This window comes from Capsella rubella, unplaced genomic scaffold (genome assembly GCF_000375325.1).
Source record: "Capsella rubella cultivar Monte Gargano unplaced genomic scaffold, Caprub1_0 scaffold_1, whole genome shotgun sequence".
Taxonomy (NCBI): Eukaryota; Viridiplantae; Streptophyta; class Magnoliopsida; order Brassicales; family Brassicaceae; genus Capsella; species Capsella rubella.
Window position 1 is genome coordinate 1,543,880 of NW_006238923.1, and position 22,502 is coordinate 1,566,381.

Below are 22,502 nucleotides of genomic sequence, written 5' to 3' on the forward strand. Positions count from 1 at the left end.
CAGAAAGATGCCTAATCGGCCGAATTGGTTTCTTGGTTGGTTTTAGTTGGGTCATTTTTAGGGTTTAGGCAAACTCTAAAGATTCCTTTCGAATCTTTTCTTACCGGATTCGCATTTTCCAAATTTTTTGGGTAATTTGGTGAAACTTTCTGTTAGCCCATTTTGATGTTTCATTCATTATGTCTTTGCTTCCACACAAATCTCTAATTTTGAAACCTACCTTATTTTAAACTCATTTTCACTTAATTTTAATATTCACAAGAATCATCCAGATACACTTGTCTTTCAAGGGAGTTTCAGATCATAGATGTGTCGTCATCACCAAGAAAATAAACTCAGAATGTAAGAAGTTTAAAACGGGGTTAAGGTACTCATACCATACTGACTACACCCAGACCGATCTTTATGATCGATCATACAAAAAGCGTCTTCACCTATTAGATAATAACGTTATGTTGTAAACAGAAACCTCATATCTGCCTCCGTCAGCTTTCCTATGGCCTCCTGAGAACCACCAACCGTCCTGTAATAAACAAAAATGTGTTCATCATATAACCTTTAAATAATCGTTAAGGTTCTTGAAAAAAGGAAAAGAGTTTAGAATATTTTCTTTACCCTTCAAACACAAGTTCCTTCTTCTTTTGAAGCCTTAAAATCCTTTCCTCCACTGTGTTCTCTATTATGAATCTCACAATCCTGTAATTCACAAATCACATATATGTAACCAAAGATTGTTCTTCACCACCAACAAACAGAGATTGAAGGAAAACTAAAGTGTAACCTGATTGGCTTGTACTGTCCGATCCTATGAATTCTGTCTTGTGCTTGTTTCTCAACCGCTGGATTCCACCACGGGTCCATCATAAATACCTAACAAAAAAATTCCACAAACAACCAATGTGAGAACATGTTTAGATACATATACATCTTGCTAACTACACACTTACATGTGAAGCTACAGTTAAATTAAGAGCAACCCCTCCGGCTTTCAAGCTCATTAAGAAAACTCTGCAATCTGGGTCTTCTTTGAATTTATTGATAGCAGTATCTCTAGCTGCCATGGACATGCTTCCCACCAGTTGAACACAGCTAACCCCACACTGCATCGTAAACAATCGTCATTTTCTGCATGTTTCATTCTGATTCAAAACAATGTTAAAAAGTAGTGGCCTAGTGAATTTCTCCAGATATTACCTTCCCAAGGGTATAATTTATAAGGTCCAAAAATGATGTGAACTGGCTGAAAACTATTGCTTTGGCAGACCCATCTCTTTCAATCATGAATCTAATTTCTTCTCTCTGCATACAGATATTCAAATATCATCACAATTCACAAAATGCTTCGAAAAAGGAAGAACAATGCTCAAAACGCCAAAGAAACTTAAAAGGATACTGTAGATACTTAAGAGCACATACCAAAGCCTCAATCTTTGTACTTGTCTGAAAATCATTGAGCTTTATCCGATTTAAAATGCTGGAGGATCTAAATCCTTTAAGTGTTGTCTTGCTTGCCTGATGGTCTGTGTCAGCTTTGGTACTCCAATCGACAGTCAGTAATTTTGAGCACGTTGGGCAGGTGACTTTTCCCAGGGACGTGGAGAAACCAATCAAACAAGCTTTACAGAACACATGTGCACAAGAAGTCACCTTCATAGTAACAGAAACAAAGAAGAATATTAAAAGAACAAATTTCCAACAATAGTAATCTGACGATTCTTGAACAAATTGTAAAATGAAAGCAGCTGTTTCCAGAAGATACAGTTACTGATAAACCATATTCTAGATAATATGAAGTAGCAATAGATCGATTTGGAGAACTTACAACATAGTCCTCAGCAGGGTCGTGACAGAGACCACATTCTTGCTCATTTTTGTTCTCATCAAGCAAGTTAGCGTTAACACCACTAGAATTGGAATACACCACAAGGTATGGATGATCAACAGCCTGAAAAAAATGTAGAGAAAATATTATCAAAAACCTACATATCTATATCATACAAATAGTGGATTGGTTGGTTGAACCAAAAAAGTATAGATGCCTTTCACCTGTCTCAAACGAGTGAGAAGATCAAATATATGTGCATAATTATTCATCAATGTACCAGCCTGAATATATCTGCAAACAAAAATGTACATGGCATAGTCAATAATATAGTTCTGTTACACAAACCCGTGAAAGACCATAGAATATAAGTAACTTGCGTATTAAATTCCGCCTGGCTGTCTTTGTATAGAGATTCATAGTAATCAGCCTCTTTTACATCTAGTGCATCCCGCCTCAAAGAGATCTACAAAAAGTCAAATTTAAAAGTAGAGCTTAAGCTTTGTTTAGTGATTTTTAGTAATCAGCCTCAGTTATATCTAGTCCATCACGACTTAAAGAAATCTATAAGAAGCCAAATTTATATGTAGAGATAAATAAAGCTTGGACGCAACACAACTATATGAAAATTCATTTACATAAAACAAGGGAGAGAAAGGAACATACAATTCGAGGAGGAAGAGCAAGATCAGCTGCCCGGCCCAATTTAGTACGTCTTAGAAGGATGTCTTTCAGAACTTTGTGTTTAAGTAATATCATGGCTCGCTTTCCCAGTCCCAAGCTTCCATGTACCGATATTGGCTTGGCCACATTCTAGTAAGAATAGGAAAAAAAAAACAGAAGGACAAGATATGAAATGGTGATCCTGCTTTAAGAGATTGCGTAATATAGGAAAAGTGACACCTCAAAGTTACCTTGTTCCACCAACAGAAATGTCGAACTGTATTATGAGGACAGCTAGGACATCTTTGATGTGCACTGCAATCACAACCAAAGGCAGATGACAAAGAAATTAAATAGATAAATTGTTACGATCATTGAAACAGAACTATGAGAAAGGAGGAGATGATTAGAAGTTGAGTGTGAAAAATTACACGTAATCAAGAATTCTACAGTCACAGTCTTTGCAAAAGTAATATGAGTACGGGAGAATTTGCAAGAAGCGGATCTGGGACAAACAAAATAGGCACATCAGCCATGTTAATTATAATGTTTAAGTGCTATAAGCAAACTTTAGGAAAGATCGACTAACCAGGGAGTAAAGCTCTCCAACACGATTCTGAAGAGGGGTACCACTCAAAGCCCATCTGTAGGTAGCCTCCAAAGCAAAAACAGCTTTTGCTGTGTTGCAACTTCTTTCTTTGATGTAATGAGCCTGGTGTGACCAAATGTAGATCAAAATTAGTGAAGGTCAGATCCATAAATCCACCCACTCAAGACCGAAAAAGAATATGATATAATGTAGAGCAGACTCAAACGATAAAAGGACAGGATTTAAGTTAATTTTTGGCAAACTTAGGTTCTACGGATGAGTTTTACAGTGAACTCTCCTGCTGAGGTTTCCTATCCCACAACAGCCATGAATGGCACCATACCTTACATGCTTAAATTTTAATGCAAAGTGTGCCAAATAATAAGGTAACAAAAGGTTAACACCAACAATCAGCGGGTCTTGGTACTGACCTCATCCAAAATGATCCTATTCCACTTAATAGAGTGCAAAAGAGACTTCTCTCTGTGAACTGAACCTAACTGATCTTCTTCTACTGTTTGTTTGGACTTTTTCTTAGATTTCTTTGTTTTGTTATCCTCTCCTGCATCAGCCTCCTTCACTTGCTTTGAGAATGAAGCAGTAGACTTCTTACTTTTCTGCTTTGATTGTTTCGCTGTTTTGACAGCCGAAGGACCACAAAAATACCGCAGGTGAATTGTAAGCTTCTTTGGATAAAAGGACTTGCTGCAATATGCACACTGCACCTTGGGCGGCATCATATATCTCCTATACTCACTTTCAACTGTGGAATATGTTGTCAAAACAAAGTCGTAGTTCATGAATTCTTTAAGATTCTTCTCTCTCTTCGCCCCATGGTATATAAGAACCTTGGTGCTTCCCGGGGACGTAAACCGAACAATCTCATTTAACCACTGAGAAACAGCAACTAGAGGACAAAGTACAAGGGTGCACCCCACTGCTTCCCCAAACTGTGCCCTGTCAACTTCTCGTCTAGCAAGAACAAGAGAGATAGCTTGTATAGTTTTTCCCATTCCCATCTCATCCGCGAGAATGCCTCCGGCAACTGATTGTTCCTGTTTTGATGCCCAAGCCAAAAATTCTTTTTGGTACCTTAACAGCGGCATAATCAAATCTGAAGGGGGCTCAGCAGTTTCAGCAATCACAGCATTCTGCTGATCCAAATCAACATCCTCTGTCATATGTTCATCAATCCATCTGTTATCATCTTCTTCCCATATCTCCCACAGTAGATCAACTTTCTCTCCGTTTGCACCTGGTTTTTTCCTTTTACTGCCTCTTGGTAAATTTACATTTGCCAAAGGCACAGGGGCAAGAACAGGTACAGGAATTGGTAAATCCTCATTAGCATCTACTTCTTCCTCCTCCACCTCCTCGTCACCTATGTTCAAATATGAAATGTAAATTATGAATATATTCAGGACCTCGTTTTGCAAGTTTTTCAGGACTGACCTTACATGATAACATTGAGCAGGTGTACCAAGAATAGATAAAAATTACAACATCATGAGTTCAGAAAGCGAGCAAAATAAGTATAACATACTACACAACAGACATTGCCTATTTATATTCAATGGGACATTATCCTGTATAACATAAACTGTCAATCAATAACACTTGAAAAAGCAGAGAACATTATAGAAGATGCATGAACTTCAACTATGCTAGAAGACATTCAAGTTTAAAACAGTTTAGCAACGAATCGTACCTTGAAATTCAGGGTCGACTGAATCGTCGTCTGAAGTAATAGCATAAGGTTCTTCGTCAGAGTTGAAGCCAACTTCTTCCTCGAGATCCACAACTAGTTCAGAAGAAGAAAATATGAATAACTTATCACCCGACCGTAACTAGGCCTTTTAAAGTTTCAATTTTTTTTTTAAATTCCACGTTGTGTTAAGCAAAATTTTTTAAATCTTTTCACAATGATGAAATTGCTAAACACATCATGCAAGAAAAAAATTGAACTTTCCCCAAATTCACAGAGATCAACATCGAGCACAATATGAAGAAGATTCAATTAATTTTCAAGTAGAGATCGAGCCGAAACACAAACACTAGTTCAGTAATACCCGCGACTTCTCGGGTACAACGGAGACGAGTAAGGATCAAGCCCAAGATCAATGGAGTGAAATCACAAAAGGGTCGAGCGTAGATTACCTTCAATCGCCTTTTTGCGGGGTCGTAGCTCCATCTCTCTGCCCAGACTTCGCAAATTTGAGGAAAGAGGAAAAAAATGAAATTAGGTTTCTGTCTTTCCGTTTTATAGTATTAAGAAAGATAGAGAGAGATAGAGATAGAGAGAGACAGAGATAGAGAGACAGAGAGATGGTTTATACTTTATTGGTCGATAACGGCGGGAAACACTAACATTTATTCACACGTGTTCACCTCCTACCGGTTCGATTATCTAATTATGACATCATATTTTTCTTTTCATTTTTTTGACATCATAATTTTTCCTTTCTTTATGTAAGTAATAAAAAAAAAAATCTTCTAACAAAATTTTTTTGCATCACTTTTGTGTTTTTTCCTTTTTTTTTTTTGGATAAAGATTTTGATAAATGGAAACTTTCCACAAAAAAAAATAAAGGAAACCTAACCGACACATAATCTCTAGCTAATCTCTACATACGTACAAACGAATCATAATAAAAATATTATCATAGAAGAGAAGGTAACAAAAAAAAAAAATTGTCAAATAAAACCCTAGCTAAAAAAGCAAAACCTCATAGAGTTGTGAGAATATACGACTATGGAAAGTGTTTGTACGTACGTAGTAATATGTTAAATAACTAGAGATGCGAAGGCTTTAGAAGAACGATGCTCTTAATCAAGTAGACAAAGACCCTACACAATTTTTGATTTTGCATGGTTTGTGAAAAAATGCAGAAGCTGTTGAGAAATTTATATAGATCAGATGATGATCACTGCGGAACCTATCGAGTCATGACGAGAAAGATCATTGGCTCCAAAGCAAAGGGTCTTGTTTTATGTGATAAAAGATAACAATTAAACGCTCGTTTAGGCTTTTGGTGTCGTCTCTATTTCGGCAACTTTGTGCTAAACCCTCCGACAGCTTGGAAAATAAAAAAGCATGAAATGAGAATTATTGCTGGTTTTCTCGATAAAATAATAAAACCTTATAATTTTCTTTAGATATAGAAACATATGAACATCTACAAAATATAGATGTAATGACATGCCAAGTAAAACTTATAGAATTGAACCTGAGTTCATAAAATCGACCAAAAAAAAAACCCTTGCGTTTGATAAAAAATAAAAACATATATAGAGTATGTAATTATAGTATCAATTGGAAGTTGTGAAAGGGGGAACTGGTGAAAAAACCCTTGCGTTTGATATTATCAAACAAAGAGATTGAAGTTGTGAAAGGGGGAACTGGTGATCGATCTTAATTATACTTTGCCTCAAATTATGAGCGTCTTCCATCTTTTTCATCGAAGCTATCGAAAGAAAAAGATATATCGATTCGATCAAACTCGAACCAATTTTGATATATCAGCCAGTAATCCATATTGTTGATCAATATTTTCTCTGATTCTCATCGATCATTTCTGAGCATGTAATCAGTTGATATATGTTGTTAACTTCTCCTTCGACCTTTGATCCTGAATTGAAGATGTGTAGTCAACGAAAAATGTGTTAATTCCAACTTCCAAGCAAACATGCACATGTATGTATATGTACGGAGCATGAAGTATAAATATACGAATTGTTTTTTCAAACACATATATATGTGCGAGTATGTATGATCATAAAGATTAGACGAAAACGAGAGACATACAATGAGGATCGGATGAAGTGGTGATGATGAGCCGCCTGGGAAGGCATAAGGATCATTGCTCTCGCTCTCTCTGTCTCTCTTAAGCCCCTGCTCAAAACCATATGCATATACAGTCTTGTACATATATATATGGTGCGATACGACTCTTAAATATAAACATATGTATATGTTTCACCAACTTTTTTTTCAATTATAAGAAAGTAGATGAAAAGCTAAAGATGACTAGTTTATTTGGTTCTTTTCGTATTATATATTATTGAACGTAGGAGTCTGTAATCTTTATATATAATATAATTTGCTTTTAAGTATATGCTTACGCTTTGAAAAATCATAGAGACAATATGCATATAAAAAAAAAACAAAAACATGAGATTGAAATTTACAGGTTCACTGAACCTGGTCCCTTTTTCCTTTATGGATTTCAAACAATATATCAAGCTTTAAAGATGCATATATGTTTTCCGAAGAAAATTAAAATATTAATTTGCCATTTCATATATCACGCTTCATTATTTGTGTGGCTAGAGATATATAATTAATCTGATTAATTCATAAGTATAATGAAAATAATAATAAACTCAGATAACAAGAAATCATTGGAAATGACAACCTAACCAAAAGACAAATCATTCTCGTTACTTATTGTATAATCCTAAATACAACCATACTGCAACCATGTTCCATAAAAAGTAAAAAAGATAAAACAAAACATAATGGCCACGTTGGTTATTAATTTATATAGTTCGTGAAACACTATGACACTACCTAATTAGTTAGGTGTTGATATATTTGATATCTTTTGTTTTCTTCTTTATATATTGTTGCTAGCTAGATTAAATCAGTAGTATTATTAATTTGTTTTTGATAGTATAATTTTCGTATATATGTCCGCAAAAGAAAGAATAATTTGCGTTATGATCATTCAACTAGAATGTTACGCTTTTAATCAACGGTAAACTATTACTTGACTCCAAAAACCTTCTCTCTCTTTTTTTTTTTTAGTAAAGTAGAGAAATGACTGTGTGTGCACAATCCGATTGGATCATTTGTGTCACGTATAACCATAAAATGTGCTTGCCAATTAGATTCTCCACTCTTTATGGTACAAGAATTCAACCCCTTCACTTTCTTTTCTCCGCATTTTGGTACATCCCGAAATTTCAAAGGCATATATAATCGATACATTCAAGAAAATCTTACATCGTTAACTACATAATATAGCGATACGTAAAACCATAATTGATGATAAAACTCGATTTGAATTTGACTTATAGCCCTACGTCCTAAACTTCTAATGGTTCGTGATTAACTTTGTATCACGTACTATATATATAATTATATATGTATATATATCATAACTTGTGTTTAAATTCGTAAGTATGTATATGGGTGTGATGTATACGATTATATAATTTAGTTAAAAAAATTCATGTTAACACACATATAACTTTTTTTTGGCAATGTAAACACTATTGTCGTGGATAAGATACACCTAGCAAAGCATTGACTAATATTATTCTTTCTTTCAGCTTTGTTGTCTACAACAAACGTTCGGACCTCGTCATTTGCTAGTGGATGGATCGCCTCTGTGCTACAACATTTCCACTTATAGTGAAAACATCGAATCTATTAACGGTTTTCTTTTTTATTGTCAACCAATCGGAAAGTGAAAACGATCACCATCATCAATATTAGTCAAATGGGTTTATACGAGTTTATAGTACGTTCAAATACAATGTGAGCTTTCTAAAAGATAAATATCAAATTCTTACTGGGCTTGAGGTTCAATTTGGCCTGATAAGAGCCCACATTGGTTTACAATTTGGTCGACGTGTAATGTAAGAACTCAAATTGAAAAAAAACAAATAGGAAACGATTGGTCAATCATAGACACACACACAGATGACAGAGCTTTAATGTTTTTTCTTTATCATCTGCTCTGTTTTTCAATGGCTTCCATAGTTCCTCTTCTCCGTACTCTCAACTCTCTAATAAACCTCACGAAATCATGCTATTAAACATTTCTTCTTCTTCTTCTTCTCCAATTTTGAATCGAAGCTCTCACTTGCTCTCTAATTCCAACAACTCCGCTTCATCTTTTCCTCGAAAATCCAAAATCCATCTCCCAAAATCTCATCTTTCCACCAATCTCTCAACTTTATCGAACCATAGTCTCTACGGCACCCAGAACAGAGCTTTATTCAGAAACAAGAGATACCCATATCACAGTCCACGAGCTCTCGCTGGATTCGATATCGGTAGTTTCGAATCAGTTCTCGAAGCTTCCGCTGTTCTCACTGCGATCATCGTCGTCCACGAGTCTGGTCACTTCTTAGCTGCTACTCTTCAAGGTATCCGTGTGAGTAAGTTCGCAATAGGGTTTGGTCCGATTCTAGCTAAGTTCAACTCCAAGAATGTCGAATACTCGCTTAGGGCTTTTCCTTTAGGTGGTTTTGTTGGATTCCCTGATAATGATCCCGACAGTGATATCCCTGTAGACGATATAAACCTTCTCAAGAACCGACCGATTTGGGACAGAGTGATTGTGGTTTCAGCTGGAATTGTCGCTAACGTTATCTTCGCTTACGCTATCATCTTTACTCAAGTGGTATCTGTTGGTTTACCAGTTCAAGAATCGTTTCCTGGAGTTCTTGTTCCAGATGTCAGATCTTCCTCTGCTGCTTCTCGTGATGGATTGCTTCCGGGAGATGTTATCTTAGCCGTTGATGGCGCTGAGCTCTCCAATTCCGGTTCTGATACGGTTTCCAAAGTTGTTGATGTTGTTAAAAGGAATCCGGATCACAATGTGTTGCTCAGGATCAAAAGAGGGAAAGAGGATTTCGAAATCCAGATCACGCCGGATAAGAGTTCCGATGGGACGGGGAGAATCGGTGTTCAGCTTTCACCGAATGTTCGATTCTCAAAGGTTAGACCGAAGAATATACCGGAGACTTTCAGTTTCGCCGGTAGAGAGTTCTTTGGACTCTCTTACAATGTCTTGGACAGCTTGAAACAGACTTTCTTGAACTTCTCTCAAACCGCTAGTAAAGTCGCTGGTCCAGTGGCGATCATTGCGGTTGGAGCAGAAGTGGCGAGATCAAACGCAGACGGGCTGTACCAGTTTGCGGCATTGCTGAATCTAAACCTTGCGGTGATCAATCTGTTGCCTTTACCGGCTCTTGATGGCGGAACATTGGCTCTGATATTGTTGGAAGCGGTTCGAGGCGGGAGAAAGTTACCGTTAGAGGTGGAACAAGGGATTATGTCGTCTGGAATCATGCTTGTGCTATTCCTCGGTTTATTTCTCATCGTCAAGGATACACTTAATCTTGATTTCATCAAAGAAATGTTGTAATCTTTTTGGAGATAGAAAACAAAAAGTATTTTTTGAAGAGAATGAGAGAAAACCTAAACCTGAGAAGCTGAAAAAGTTAAAATACCAGTCTGAATGTCTGATATAAAAACCGAACCTGGTTTATAACACAATTGCGTGATTTATTATAACAACATCGCACAGTCTCATCAATCACCATCATACACTTAACTGAAACTATGCACACAAGTTAAAAAGAAAGTGTTACAATTTGCAAATTAGACACAGAGATCCGAACAAACGCTTGGTGTGAGTTAGTTCCTTTGTTTCTTCTATCAAGTGGCAATCGGCTTTTTATGAGATTGCATCGAAAAACAGACACACTTAGCTTTCATGGCTTCAGCTTCACTCCCATATTCTCGGAACTTGTATTCCTCCTGTTTAAACGAAGGAGGAACCTTCCCTTCACTATAACACTGATTACACAAACTAAACCGGGCTTTCACTTCCTTAAACCGGGATCCGATAATCGGGTACCGACAAACTGAGCAAACTTGGTTCCCATGACGGTTTCTATCGTTTGCCTCAAGTTTAAGGATCGTAGACATGATACCAAATCCCCAATCTGGATCGTCGAACATGGCTAAAAACTGATTAAATGTTACTGTCACTGAGGAATCAGTTTCTTCTTCCCCGTGAACTTCTAACATTTCACTCATTCCGTGTGATGGAATGTAAATAGCTCTCAACAGTTTAATGTATTTGACTGCATCCGTTTTTGTAATCTGAGAGCTTCCTTCGTTTACGGGTCTCCAAAGAAGCGCATCAAAAGCAACTCTTTTTCGTTTGTCTGAATGTCCACTGCATAAAGGAGCAATCACCGCGTAAAACATACCCATATCGACTCTTCCCGACCCCGAATCATCGAGAAGAGATAGGATTTTCTCGTTTATCGCCTTGATCGCTCCTTGAAATGTTTCGGGTTTCAAGGAGTTAAGCAAACGCCGGAGAATCTCCTCTAAATTAGGTTTCCGAATTGATTTTGTCGGCCCGCCGCTTCCAGAATACGATACAGGCACATCGTTGTCTCTCATCTCCTTTCGCACAGCCTCCACATCACATTTCCCTAACCTTGTAACCCTCTGAAAGGCTCTAATCTGAAGGGCTGTGGCTAAATCTGGTCTCAAAGTCGTCTTCTCACCCACAGTCTTGAACTTGGAAGGTTCCACGACGATGAACGTACCTTCTCCTCCATTACCATTTCCATTGCTTTTACCCTTTTTCTTCTGCAAATGTTTCAAATGAGATATTGCATCGTGCAACTCAACACGGTTTGTCAGTTTCAGTGCCTCCTTAAGGGCTCGTTTAGCTTCTTCGGTCTCTCCAGCACCTAACAAAGAAACCGCCTTGTTGAGCTGAGCACGCCAATGGTTAGGCCATACAGCTAAGACCCTAGTGTACATTTCTGAAGCTCTCTGAAACCTACCTAAATCCATGTAAAGCCCACCAAGATTATACAAAGCATCAACATGGCCAGGTTTCAAGTCAATCGCTCTCTGGAAAACCTCAATAGCTCTCTCATCTTCACCCATTGAATGCAACGAAGAAGCTAAATCACAATGAGCATCCGCATAATCCGGTTTCAAATATATAGCTTCCTCTAATGCCTTAACCGCTGCTCTATACTCTCCTACACCAAACAATGCACTACCTAGAAGCTTTAAGGCTCTAAAATGCGTAGGACACAGAATCGCAGCTTCCCTGTAATACTCACAAGCACTCAAAACCATACCTTCGCCTTCAAGCGAGATACCGAGATTGACATAAATCTGAGGAAGTAAATAAGCCCATTGATTCCCACCAGACTCAGCAGCTTCCAAGGCCAACAAAAACTCATCTTTCGACTCTTTACATTTCCCCAAAACGTAAAGACAGTTCCCAGCTTTGAAATGAGGTCTCACATCAGTTGGTTGCAATTCGCAAGCTCTCTTGAAGCTAACGAGAGCTTCTTTAAACAACTGGTGCTCATACAAAACCCTGCCAATCGCCATATGTCCATCAAAAGCTTCTTCCCTCGATCTAGCTCCATCTGCTTTACTTCTCAAAACACCTAGTTCCTTGACAAATACACCATAGTCGTGACTCGATTCTTCCCAATAGATTCTCTTCTCAGAGATCTCAGACGACGGACCTAACTCTCTAGACCATCCAGCATCAGAAAACGCATCAACATTGTTATTGTTGTTATCAGCTTTCAGTTTCCCATCTTTCTCTTGTTTCGACTTCAATCTCTTCACCAGGATCTCCAAATCGTCAACCAACTTCCACGTCTCGTCAAAAACGATTCCGTGGTTCGGCGAAACAGCCCAAGCAGCTGTTCTCTGTTTCTTCTGCGCGTCAACAGCTCTCTCATCTGTAATCGAAGAAGACGAAGCCGCCTCAGAGCCTTTAGTCGTCTCATCAGCAGCGTTTAGCTCAAGCCCTAATGCATCGAAGTCTCTGTCGACATCTCCAGCACCGTCGTCGTAGGTACGGAGGAGACCGTCGTAGGTCAAGCCTTTGTTTGGATCGATGAATTCAGCGTAGGTTCGGAAAACTTCATCGAGAATCGCGTTGATCTGTTCGTCACTGAATTTAACCCTAGGGTTAACGGCTACGACAAGAGCCGCCATCTCTTCTCGGTTAAGCCCACCATCGCGATTACCGTCGAATTGCTGGAATATTCTTTTAACTTTCTCCGATCTGCTTCCTCTTGTCGCCATTTTTTTAAGGAAAGTTTCAGCCTTTTTAGGGCGCAGAACAGAGGATTGAAGATAAGCTGGAAACAACGACCCAATATACAGAGAGACCCAGAAAAAATAATCAAATGAATGAAACAGAGAGCTGAGATTGAACAATTTCGGGGCTTCGTTGCGAGAATCTCCACATTGGATCCTCTGATCTGTAAAGCTTCTATCTCACTGTTTCTTTAAGGAAGAAAAAAGGAAAAAACATAAAAACCAAAGTCTTAATATTTTTTTATCAAACGGTCCATACAAAGGATTCCAAGCTGTTTTTTTGTCTCTGTGTCTTTGTATGAAAGCAGATAAGTGTTGACAGTACTGTCAGGATGTGGTCTGTGCCTGTGTGGGCTTATCTCTCCATAAAAAACATTTCTATCTATTATTTTCCTGACAGCTATCTATCTAATCTCACACAAGAACCTTAATACTGTATATTACATTTCTGAACTACCGTTGTGGCCATTATTTAGATCCAAATCTAGATACGTGTATGATTTGCTACGAAGAACGTTTAAGACTGTAAAGTTGTGTGAATGACATGGCATATTCTTTTAAAACAAGTAACTTTTGTTTTAAAAAAAACAAAGATATATAACACCAACTGAAGAAACTCAAAGCTCTGTTTCATGGAACAGAGTAAAAAGTCTGATGAAGTTTCCAACCAAAAATAAAGACAAGAGTCTCAAGACTCAATTATTGATGAAATAAACTTTAAATCAGTATCTGATTTAAACTTAAGGAGAAGCTGAGATTCACGTCTTACTGACATTAATAGTTGCCAAGCAATTATCAGTTGGTCTGGTGTGAGGCAAATACATCACAGGACACTCTGGGTTGCTCCGTTTCACCCTGCCAATATTGATCTCCATAGATATATCAATATAACACAAGAAGATTTGATTTCAAGACTCAAATTTTGTAAGCCTTACCGATATTTGAGGAGGAAGTGATGCAGAAAAATTGAAATCTCGAGCTTAGCAAGATCATTCCCGGGGCATAGATGGCTTCCAGCACCAAAAGGAAGGAAAGCACCAGCTTTTGGTACGAACCCCTTCTGAAATTTGTTTCCAAACATTCAAAATGAATTTAAATTTCTATGGCTCGAACAATATAAGATGATAACACGAAACTTACATCCCATCTAGAAGGATCAAATTTTTTTGGATCCGGATAGACTTCAGGGTCTATGTGGACATCCCTAAACCATGTCAAAACCTTCCAGCCTTTTGGGATTAAATAGCCTGCAAGATTAATTGAATCATGCTAAGTGTTTATGTGCATTTAAAAGGTGTTTTGTATTTCATACGAGTCATGTATTTGCATATATACATACTATACCATTCATTTCGACATCAGTCTTTGCCTCCCGAAAAGCAGTGAGTGAGAATGTTATGACTCGAAGTGTCTCATCAACAACCTAGTGAAGAAACACCAGTTGCTATCTCCTAAAACCAAATCGCCAACAAAATCTCTGATGTACTGAACTCATAGGTGACTAAAATCTAACCTGTGATAAAAACTCCATTTGCCGGGTTTCTTTTAAAGTTAGACCTTTTTGTCCTTCAGGCCTATTTTTCAGGATCATTTCTTGTTCGGCCTATAGTACCATCATATGCAAAACATAAATTATATAACTCAGTCCGGAGAAAAGTATAAGATGACAATAAGAGAATGAAATAGATTTTTCTCTCCATTTACCTTTGCCCTTTGTAGAAACTCAGGGTGTTCTTGTAGAAAAATGGTAGCCCACATAATAGTGTGGCCAGAGGATTCATGACCGGCATTAAGATACATCAGAAGAACATCAATAATCTCTTCGTCATCTAAAGTTCTTCCATCTTCATCTTTAACATTAAGAAGATTGTCCAACATATCTATCTTATTCGATAAAATGTTCTGTTTCCTTTGATTTCTGCGCTCAGTCACTATTGACTGAAAGGCAGATACAAGTATTTTCCTCGCCTGTAAATAAAAGATGATCATCCTCAAAATCGAGAAAGACAAAGAATAATGAATAACTGAAATATTTTGTTTAATTTAGACCTTGAGGGCTCTATGATAAGCAAATCCAGGAATATTGATTGCCATTGCTCGAACTCCATAGTTAAGAGCGGTATATTCTCGTTCCAATGCATCCATTACGTTCTCACTCTCAGAGCTGAGAAATATGTACATGATGATCCTAAATGTAAGCTTACGCAGATGAGTCAAGAACTCGAACTCTCCCATTTTGGTCCACTTTTCCAGAGCGGTAATAACGTTTTCTTCAATGTACGGTATGTAATTAGAAAGGGCTTCATGGCCATTGACCGGAGCAGCAGTCAAACGCCTGAGACGCTTGTGTTCCTCAAAGGATATACCAATGAATGACTTCTTTCCAATTAGTTCCATTGTAGATGTTGGCCAACCTGGCTTAAACGCATCATCATCTGTCAGCACACGCCGACAAGTATCTGGTGTTGTTACTATTATACTTGGGTTCCCAAACACATGTGCTTTATAGATACCTTTAGGTCCATATCTGCACATCATTGACAACAAAATTGAGTCCCATAATCAAAATCAAGGTATAACATGGATTACCACTGGTAGTTAGATAAGGACTAGTAGAGAGTGATTGAACAATTAACTATTAAAATTAAGTCAATGTATAACATGGATCCACTACAAGAATTCTAGGAGATTGAGAATACAAGTGACTATTGAAAAAAATACTAAGTCTTAAAATCACCAAGAGATAACATGGATACAATAATCTGTAACATATCCACAGAATTTGTAACATATTTACTCCAGGTTTTTAAATATAAAGATAGATTACCTTTTAGTTAAAGTGCGGGTGAAGGAGTCAGGGTCAGAAGTCTTGAAAGCTCTGAGAAAAGATAACATGTTGCCAATGAAAGGCCAACCCAAATCTCCTGGGGGCAGATACTGCCTGTTCACCCCAAGGCTGAACTCATGGAGCCACACATTCACCATCTTAACCAACCAATTCAGACCAAAACATCCCAACACCATCAAAGGAAACCATATTGGGATCCAACTCTTTGTTTCCGCCATAGCTGTAATTCACTTAGTTATGTTCCCAGCCTTTCTTGTCTTTTTATTTATAGACAGATAATTGTATCCCTTCTTCATGTAGATATGTGTATAGAATCATTACACCTGTTACATGGTATATTACAAATCTACCTTTTAATCCCCAAATAAAATTGGTCATATATCTTTTGTAAACTGGAAATTTTTATTTAAGCAATTACTAAATGGACAAGAGAATCGTAGCTGGTGAATAATTGATTAATTAGAAGATTTCTAAGGCACTTTCTATGACAATGACTCTCAAGATATTCTTCCATTTGTGTCAAGCATACTATTGATACCAATCAACAAGGTCCCATTGATACACATCAATGTGAATGAACAAATAACTGACACAAAGAACTACTCTAAAACTTTCAGAAAACGAAAATATTACTATTTGAATGCAAGTTTGATGTGAAACAAATGTGACTTAATCTCGATTGATGGAAAAACAGAAGAAAGATTCTTAATTATAAAACAATGCAAAACCTGGAAACGAAGATGGTGCAGGTAAAACCATCATTTCAACTACACAACAATCCCAACCCAATAGAGAAACAGGACACTCCTAGCACGTCAATACTCTACAAAAATCTTATCAATTTCTCTCTCTTTTGTTCACATTCTTCTTCAAGTTGCTTAATTTTAATCAGTTAAGCTCAATCACGACTAAACAAATTTTTCTATACCCAGACCACAAGTGAGTTCACTAAGTTCTTGATCCTGGAAACTTCGATATGGAAGTACGACCACTTCACACACTCGGATTCAGACACCAACAACAACAAAAACCAAAAAATTTGTGGCCACAGAAGAATAATAGACGCACATGGAAAGGAGTCGGGGAATCTAAAGAGAACCATACCTCTATTAAGGCAATTAGAGACAAAAGAGACTACTAGACCCTTAGATTCTGCAATTGCAACACCATGCCTCAGTAAACCGGTCGCAAGCACCTTCTTCAGCATCTAAAATTTCTTAATTCTCTCACTAGGTTTTCGAGTACGAAGAAACCCGAATTAGAGTAGCAACAGAGCCAAAGTGTGTGTTTTTTTTAACTCTGAACAAAATAAAAGTTATCTATTTTTATGCACAATTTTCCAACTTTACCAAGTTTTTGTTTACCTAAGTAAGTTTAGACATTGTTAAGCGCTTAAGAAGTTTAAAGTTCCTTAATAAATTAGATTTCTGTGTATCAGTGTATGCAATAAGTTTAATAGCCAAAAGAATCGGCAGGGCATAGTTTTGTATTGACGTAAACAAATTCACAAACAGTTTCGTTTTCTAACCACCCAAAACGAACAAAACAGCAGGTTTTTTTTACTGCAATGCTCAGTTTCCTTATACTAAAACGGAAACGCCACAATCGCTATTCTTGCCAGAGGTCTTCACACTTCTCTCTCTAATCCTACCTCTCCTATGTACCTATGAATACAAAAGTGGGCAACTCTTGGAATTGTATCTCTGTTCTTTTGACTGATCTTTGAACTGTTTTGGGGGCTTAACAATTCCGTTATATGTCTTTGAGTTGTTTATCACGTATCTGTCTATATATCAAAATGTGGCACTCCAAAGAGCCTTTTCACCTTCACCGCAACGTCGATGAACCTCTTTGATGCGATCTGCTGATCTGCAGATTCCGCTGCAGCTCCAGTCGAATGATGCTACACAGATGTTTCCAGCCTGCGTTTTCCATTCACAATCTGCAATATCAAAACTATATCTGTTAACATCTTCTGAATATATTTTCAGGTTTGAAGCAAGAAGTAAGATTTGATGTTCTTTTCAAATCATAAACATTTAGGTTCTTGGTAAGACTTTGTATCAGTAGAGATTTTGATAGTGACGAGTCATCTCTTTGGATAAGGTATCTTCCCTCTAAGCCTTTAGTGTTAGGTGCAGAACAGCGAAACACCAATGATGTTGATATTTTATCTAAGCTCTCGAAATCTCTACACTTTTGAAGCATCTAAAAAGTTTCAAACCAAGCCTAGTAAACTTGCAGGAGACCAAAATAGCCTAAGACATACCAGGAGGAGTGCCACAGCATAATCTTCTATCATCGATGTGTTTAACATCAATCCCGATAAACCAAGCTCCTAATGAGACATCTTCGTTCGCATACTTGTGAAGAACATGCCTGAAACATTTAACATATATAAGAATCAAGAGACTCACAAGGTTACATATGATTACAGAATGTAATATCATATTTATCTTACTGATTGATTGATATATAAGAAGCCAAGTCTCTTGAAATAGCGTATAACTGTCCAGTAGCATGACGGAAGTATTTGTTCCCATTCTCACCAAACTTCCAGTACTCTGGCTCATGGTATCTCACACCTCTGCTCCACAAAACCAACATAACTTAATAAAAGGAAGAACCAAAATTAAAAATGGTTTGAAGGAGGAAACTGAGAGATACTTTACTTTTGAGAGAGGACAGGGCCAGATTTCATGCAACCGATATAGACCCGTGGTTTTTTCCGGTGTCTAACAAGAGTTTCCCCAAGAGTTGCTGCAGACATTTTAGTGAAACATTGAATCCATTAGTATTACCATCATACTGTATGTAAAATGACATAAAACCAATTCAAATCGTTTTCCTCATATAATAAAGGGGAAAAGAAGTTAGAACTTACCTATATTTACATGAACATCATCATCTACTTTGACATAGAAATCTGCATCCCACATTGAAAACGCTGTAGAAAAGTAAGTTTTCGTCTTGCCTGACAACTCTAGGTACCCTTCCACATGGTCCTATCAGAAACAAGGGAGCAATGAAAATGAAGTTACGAGCTGAAAACTTAGGCCTTGTACTTGTTTAACGTGAACCAACATCAGAAGTATACCAGTCTCAAGAAATCTCCATGCTTCCTGTCCTCAGCTTCTATGGCTCGATCTAGAATTCCTCCGGCCGTGGCACTATTAAATCAATGACAAACATCATCAATATACAGTAAACCAGAATGAAACTCACATCAGAAACTAAATTTACACTAAAGGAAATTGAATTCTCACCTGTGACCAATGACAAACCGGATAATAATCCCCTTCTCTTCTTCAAGTCTCTTTCTTTTTTCACCTAAAAATAGACAAAACCGTCAAGGAACATATACGATCAAGGATTATGAAACATGTTATTAAGAATCCATAAGAGACTGACCTTGAGGCATCCAGGTTGCTCGAATAGAATCCCTTCTCTTCCGGCTACTAAAAGCTGTATTAATCCCTACAACCATCAAATACCGTCTCTTTCCCTGCGTTTGCTTCTTCCCCATATCATCTGACACAGGAGCACCGTTCTGTAAAGATTCCTGCGCAGACCTTGCTGCAGCTAACTCCATCTCTAAGCTTGAAATGGTCTTATCCAATGTCCTGCAAATAACACAAAAATAAAAGTTGATAAACATAAAAAGTTCCAGAAAGTTTTTCTTTTTCCGAAATCACACAAACACACAAGATAAAAACTTACTGTAATGCATGATGTGTATTGGCTACTTGTCCAAACAAAGCCTGAGGATCTCTTGTAACTTCTTTCTGGTAAAGCTAATGGAGAAACCCAATCAGATGATCATGAACACACAAATTTGACAAATTTCATAACACATCACAATCAATGTTTGTTTGACTCACAGCTTTTGGATTGCATCCTTCAGAGACGAGCTTCAATCTTTCAGCTTCGGTTACAGATGGACGAGACATGCCTTTAGATTCCGGAATACTCCACATCCTTCACCAACAAACAAGAACAAAACTTGAGAATTAGTTAGGCAAAGCCATCAAATTTAAGTCTCTAGAGTTGAGATTATTCTCTAAATTTACCGATTGGTGAAGAACAATCCGACGCAGAAGCTTCCTAAGCAGAGTAATATTGTATATTTCCTTGATACGAAGCTTCTAGAAGAATGCTCTCCTTTCATCTTCGTCGACATTTTCTTATTAATAGAGAAGAACACTAAAGATATCCAGAACTCTAGATAGCTATCGTAACAAGCCAATGAACTCCATCATCGGAAGAACCAAACACTATCAAATCAGCTCGGAACCCAGAAACAGAAATAGACCCAAGAACCAGAACCTGAGATTTCACAGTTCGAGGGAAAAATTGAAGAAGCTCTCTCTTCTCCTATCTCTATTAATGAAGAAGCTCCTTTTGATTTTCGCAGGAAAATTTTGGAGAGAGAGAGGAAGAAGACGACGACGTAAAAGAGAAGAGAGATAGAAATCAGAACGACTTCTTAACCGTCTCTACTTCTTATTTAATAAACCACACCTATATTTTTGTTAAATTTACCAAACTATCCCTGTACAATTGTACATAAATATAATTTTTGTTTTCTTCACCATTTAATGATTCCTAATTCGAAGTTTTGAATCATTATTGTAGTATGTTTTTTTTTTTATGGTCCTATATACACCACCAAGTTACCACACCATCTCTTTATTTTTTAACAGTTCTGCACCGATTCATAATAATGCTTGTAAAATCAAAATACCTTTATTTACCAATCACTATGATACAAACAAAACGCAATTGTTATTAACAAACAAACAAAAATAAACGCATAATGAAAATAAACAAAAATAAACGCATAACAAAATAATAATAATAATAATTACTTGGATTTTTTTTTTCTTTTTTCTTAATGAATATTAACACATTACATCATTACAAAGAAGCATGGTACCACGATTTTTGGTCTTTTGGTCTCTGAATAGATTAGATATATATACTTGTTGGTATAAAACAACAAATTAGATTTAAAAAAAAATATTTATTTTCGAGCTTGTAATATGTAACATGTAAGTGGGTTAATTAGTTATATACGTTACGTTACGTTACTCTAGGTCTGTTTGACACAAACGGTATTTGTCTATGCGTAGAGCGATAGGGATTAGAGATATTACTTGGAATGAGATCAGGCATGCACTTTCATTGGTTGACTTGACGACGCTGACCCTCGCCACATGATCAGAATAGGGTGGTGGGGAGATGTTATAAATTGGTTGGTAAAAATAGTAGTAATTGACTATTCAATATTGGTTGACATGAAATGAAACAATCGTATACATTTATTTTCACGTGATCTACTGATCTTAACGAACCAACACCGTTACCATTTCTTTTTCTTTCATATATCAGCGCAAAGCCTTTATAAATGAATGCTACACACTCGATCATCTAGATTTACATGCAACACCAAAAATTCATTGTATATGTATAGGTTGGCTTTAGGCAGAGGACAATAAAATTAAAGACAGTTAATTACTACTATTGTAGTCGTCGGGTCTTTTCAGTTCATTAGAGAGAGAGATTCTGCGACTGTACTAGTCATCATGTGATGTTTTCCGATTTGCATCACAAGGCTTTACACTGCAAAATCAGTATCCCAAAGGTGACAAGTGGGTCTCACGTCACGAGCTTTTCCACGTGTCATCATGAATAAATGTTTCAGAAAACCACACTGATGTACTTGTTGGGAGCATGCTGAGTTTAGTGTAACTGTGTCCAAAATGATGCCACATCACTTGGCCATCGGTTTGTTCATGAATTTTGAGATATAGTTCCGTTTGACCGATTTGTATATGTATATGTTAATGTTATGTGATGTCCCTCGGCTTAGTTTTGGAGTTTTTTTTGCATCTGTGCATCTTCATTTTTGTGGATAGGGATTGTTCGTTTTTTTTTTTCATTGTGGTCGACAGTATTGGTCAATTGTTAAATTACTTGATTTTTATATTTTATTTCCATTGTCCATTATTTAGTACTAAACCTCAGCTTATCAGTTGATGCCACCATAATTTTCTGTTCCCAATGTCGTAAGAATTATTATAAAATTCAGTTCAAAACACTGGTTTGAAGACATATTTTCAGTCCTTGGGAACACATATATATGTCGTAACTGAAACATGCATGAAACACACACACACACAGATTATATAGATAAATGATCATTTATAAAACAGTACTGTAGTATTTTTTACTATTTTAAATTTTCGATGTCTAATTCTTTTCTCAAGCAGATTTCTGAACACTATGGGAATAAGAAAAGAAAATCATCAAAGTTTTTGTTATGATAACGTAAATATTCCATCGATGGCTGTGCTCATGGCATGTGAGCATTCAAGAAGTCGGTGCTATCAGTATTTTGTTTGAATAACAAACACAGACGATACTGCAACGAAATTGATTCGATCAATGTTATCCACTTTTTTATTTAATGTTAAATTCAGATCTATCATTCATCATATATATTTTTAAATCCGGTGAATATGAAAAACTGCTATCTTATACTATATGCAGGGTTTCTTAGTTTGTAAAGGATGGTGATATGGTCAAGTATAACGTGTATGGTGTGTCATATTAGCTGTAAACCAAACCACATGGTTTTATTTCAAACATGTTTGTCTACATTTACACATATATTATAGAATGT

General features: G+C 36.9%; 5 protein-coding genes across 6 annotated transcripts; 1 reads left to right on the top strand and 4 right to left on the bottom strand.

The window, feature by feature from the left end:
- Positions 1-207: 207 nt before the first annotated feature.
- LOC17897011 (ATP-dependent helicase rhp16) lies at positions 208-5,353 on the bottom strand. The gene is made up of 16 exons (XM_006306713.2): positions 5,232-5,353; positions 4,783-4,875; positions 3,506-4,455; positions 3,075-3,197; positions 2,917-2,990; positions 2,737-2,800; positions 2,489-2,635; positions 2,203-2,288; positions 2,047-2,116; positions 1,823-1,945; positions 1,417-1,647; positions 1,195-1,299; positions 948-1,100; positions 782-870; positions 616-696; positions 208-523 (listed from the first exon to the last, which is right to left on the bottom strand). The coding sequence occupies exons 1-16, from the start codon at positions 5,263-5,265 to the stop codon at positions 451-453; spliced, it is 2,496 nt and encodes an 831-aa protein (XP_006306775.1). The 5' UTR covers positions 5,266-5,353; the 3' UTR covers positions 208-450.
- A 3,407-nt stretch (positions 5,354-8,760) lies between these two features.
- Positions 8,761-10,292, top strand: LOC17900761 (probable membrane metalloprotease ARASP2, chloroplastic). The gene has a single exon (XM_006306103.2). The coding sequence runs from the start codon at positions 8,888-8,890 to the stop codon at positions 10,232-10,234; it is 1,347 nt and encodes a 448-aa protein (XP_006306165.1). The 5' UTR covers positions 8,761-8,887; the 3' UTR covers positions 10,235-10,292.
- A 43-nt stretch (positions 10,293-10,335) lies between these two features.
- LOC17896762 (uncharacterized TPR repeat-containing protein At1g05150) lies at positions 10,336-13,247 on the bottom strand. The gene has a single exon (XM_006304704.2). It carries the CDS (start codon positions 12,952-12,954, stop codon positions 10,528-10,530), a length of 2,427 nt encoding a protein of 808 aa, XP_006304766.1. The 5' UTR covers positions 12,955-13,247; the 3' UTR covers positions 10,336-10,527.
- A 274-nt stretch (positions 13,248-13,521) lies between these two features.
- On the bottom strand, positions 13,522-17,091 carry LOC17900740 (ent-kaurenoic acid oxidase 1). Its single transcript, XM_006307279.2, has 9 exons — positions 16,922-17,091; positions 15,797-16,140; positions 15,019-15,496; positions 14,674-14,937; positions 14,483-14,572; positions 14,314-14,392; positions 14,110-14,216; positions 13,905-14,029; positions 13,522-13,824 (listed from the first exon to the last, which is right to left on the bottom strand). Exons 2-9 carry the CDS (start codon positions 16,033-16,035, stop codon positions 13,728-13,730), a joined length of 1,479 nt encoding a protein of 492 aa, XP_006307341.1. The 5' UTR covers positions 16,036-16,140; positions 16,922-17,091; the 3' UTR covers positions 13,522-13,727.
- Positions 17,092-17,268: 177 nt separating this feature from the next.
- On the bottom strand, positions 17,269-20,258 carry LOC17898746 (probable beta-1,3-galactosyltransferase 2). 2 transcript variants are annotated; one of them, XM_023789347.1, is made up of 11 exons: positions 19,888-20,258; positions 19,699-19,795; positions 19,538-19,602; positions 19,229-19,440; positions 19,084-19,147; positions 18,915-18,987; positions 18,702-18,822; positions 18,490-18,577; positions 18,279-18,404; positions 18,087-18,196; positions 17,269-17,759 (listed from the first exon to the last, which is right to left on the bottom strand). In XM_023789347.1, the coding sequence occupies exons 1-11, from the start codon at positions 19,995-19,997 to the stop codon at positions 17,611-17,613; spliced, it is 1,215 nt and encodes a 404-aa protein (XP_023645115.1). In that variant the 5' UTR covers positions 19,998-20,258; the 3' UTR covers positions 17,269-17,610. The 2 variants fall into 2 exon arrangements, with proteins under 2 accessions (XP_023645115.1, XP_023645114.1); XM_023789346.1 differs by having other exon boundaries at positions 19,538-19,611; positions 19,888-20,257.
- Between the last annotated feature and the right edge of the window lie 2,244 nt (positions 20,259-22,502).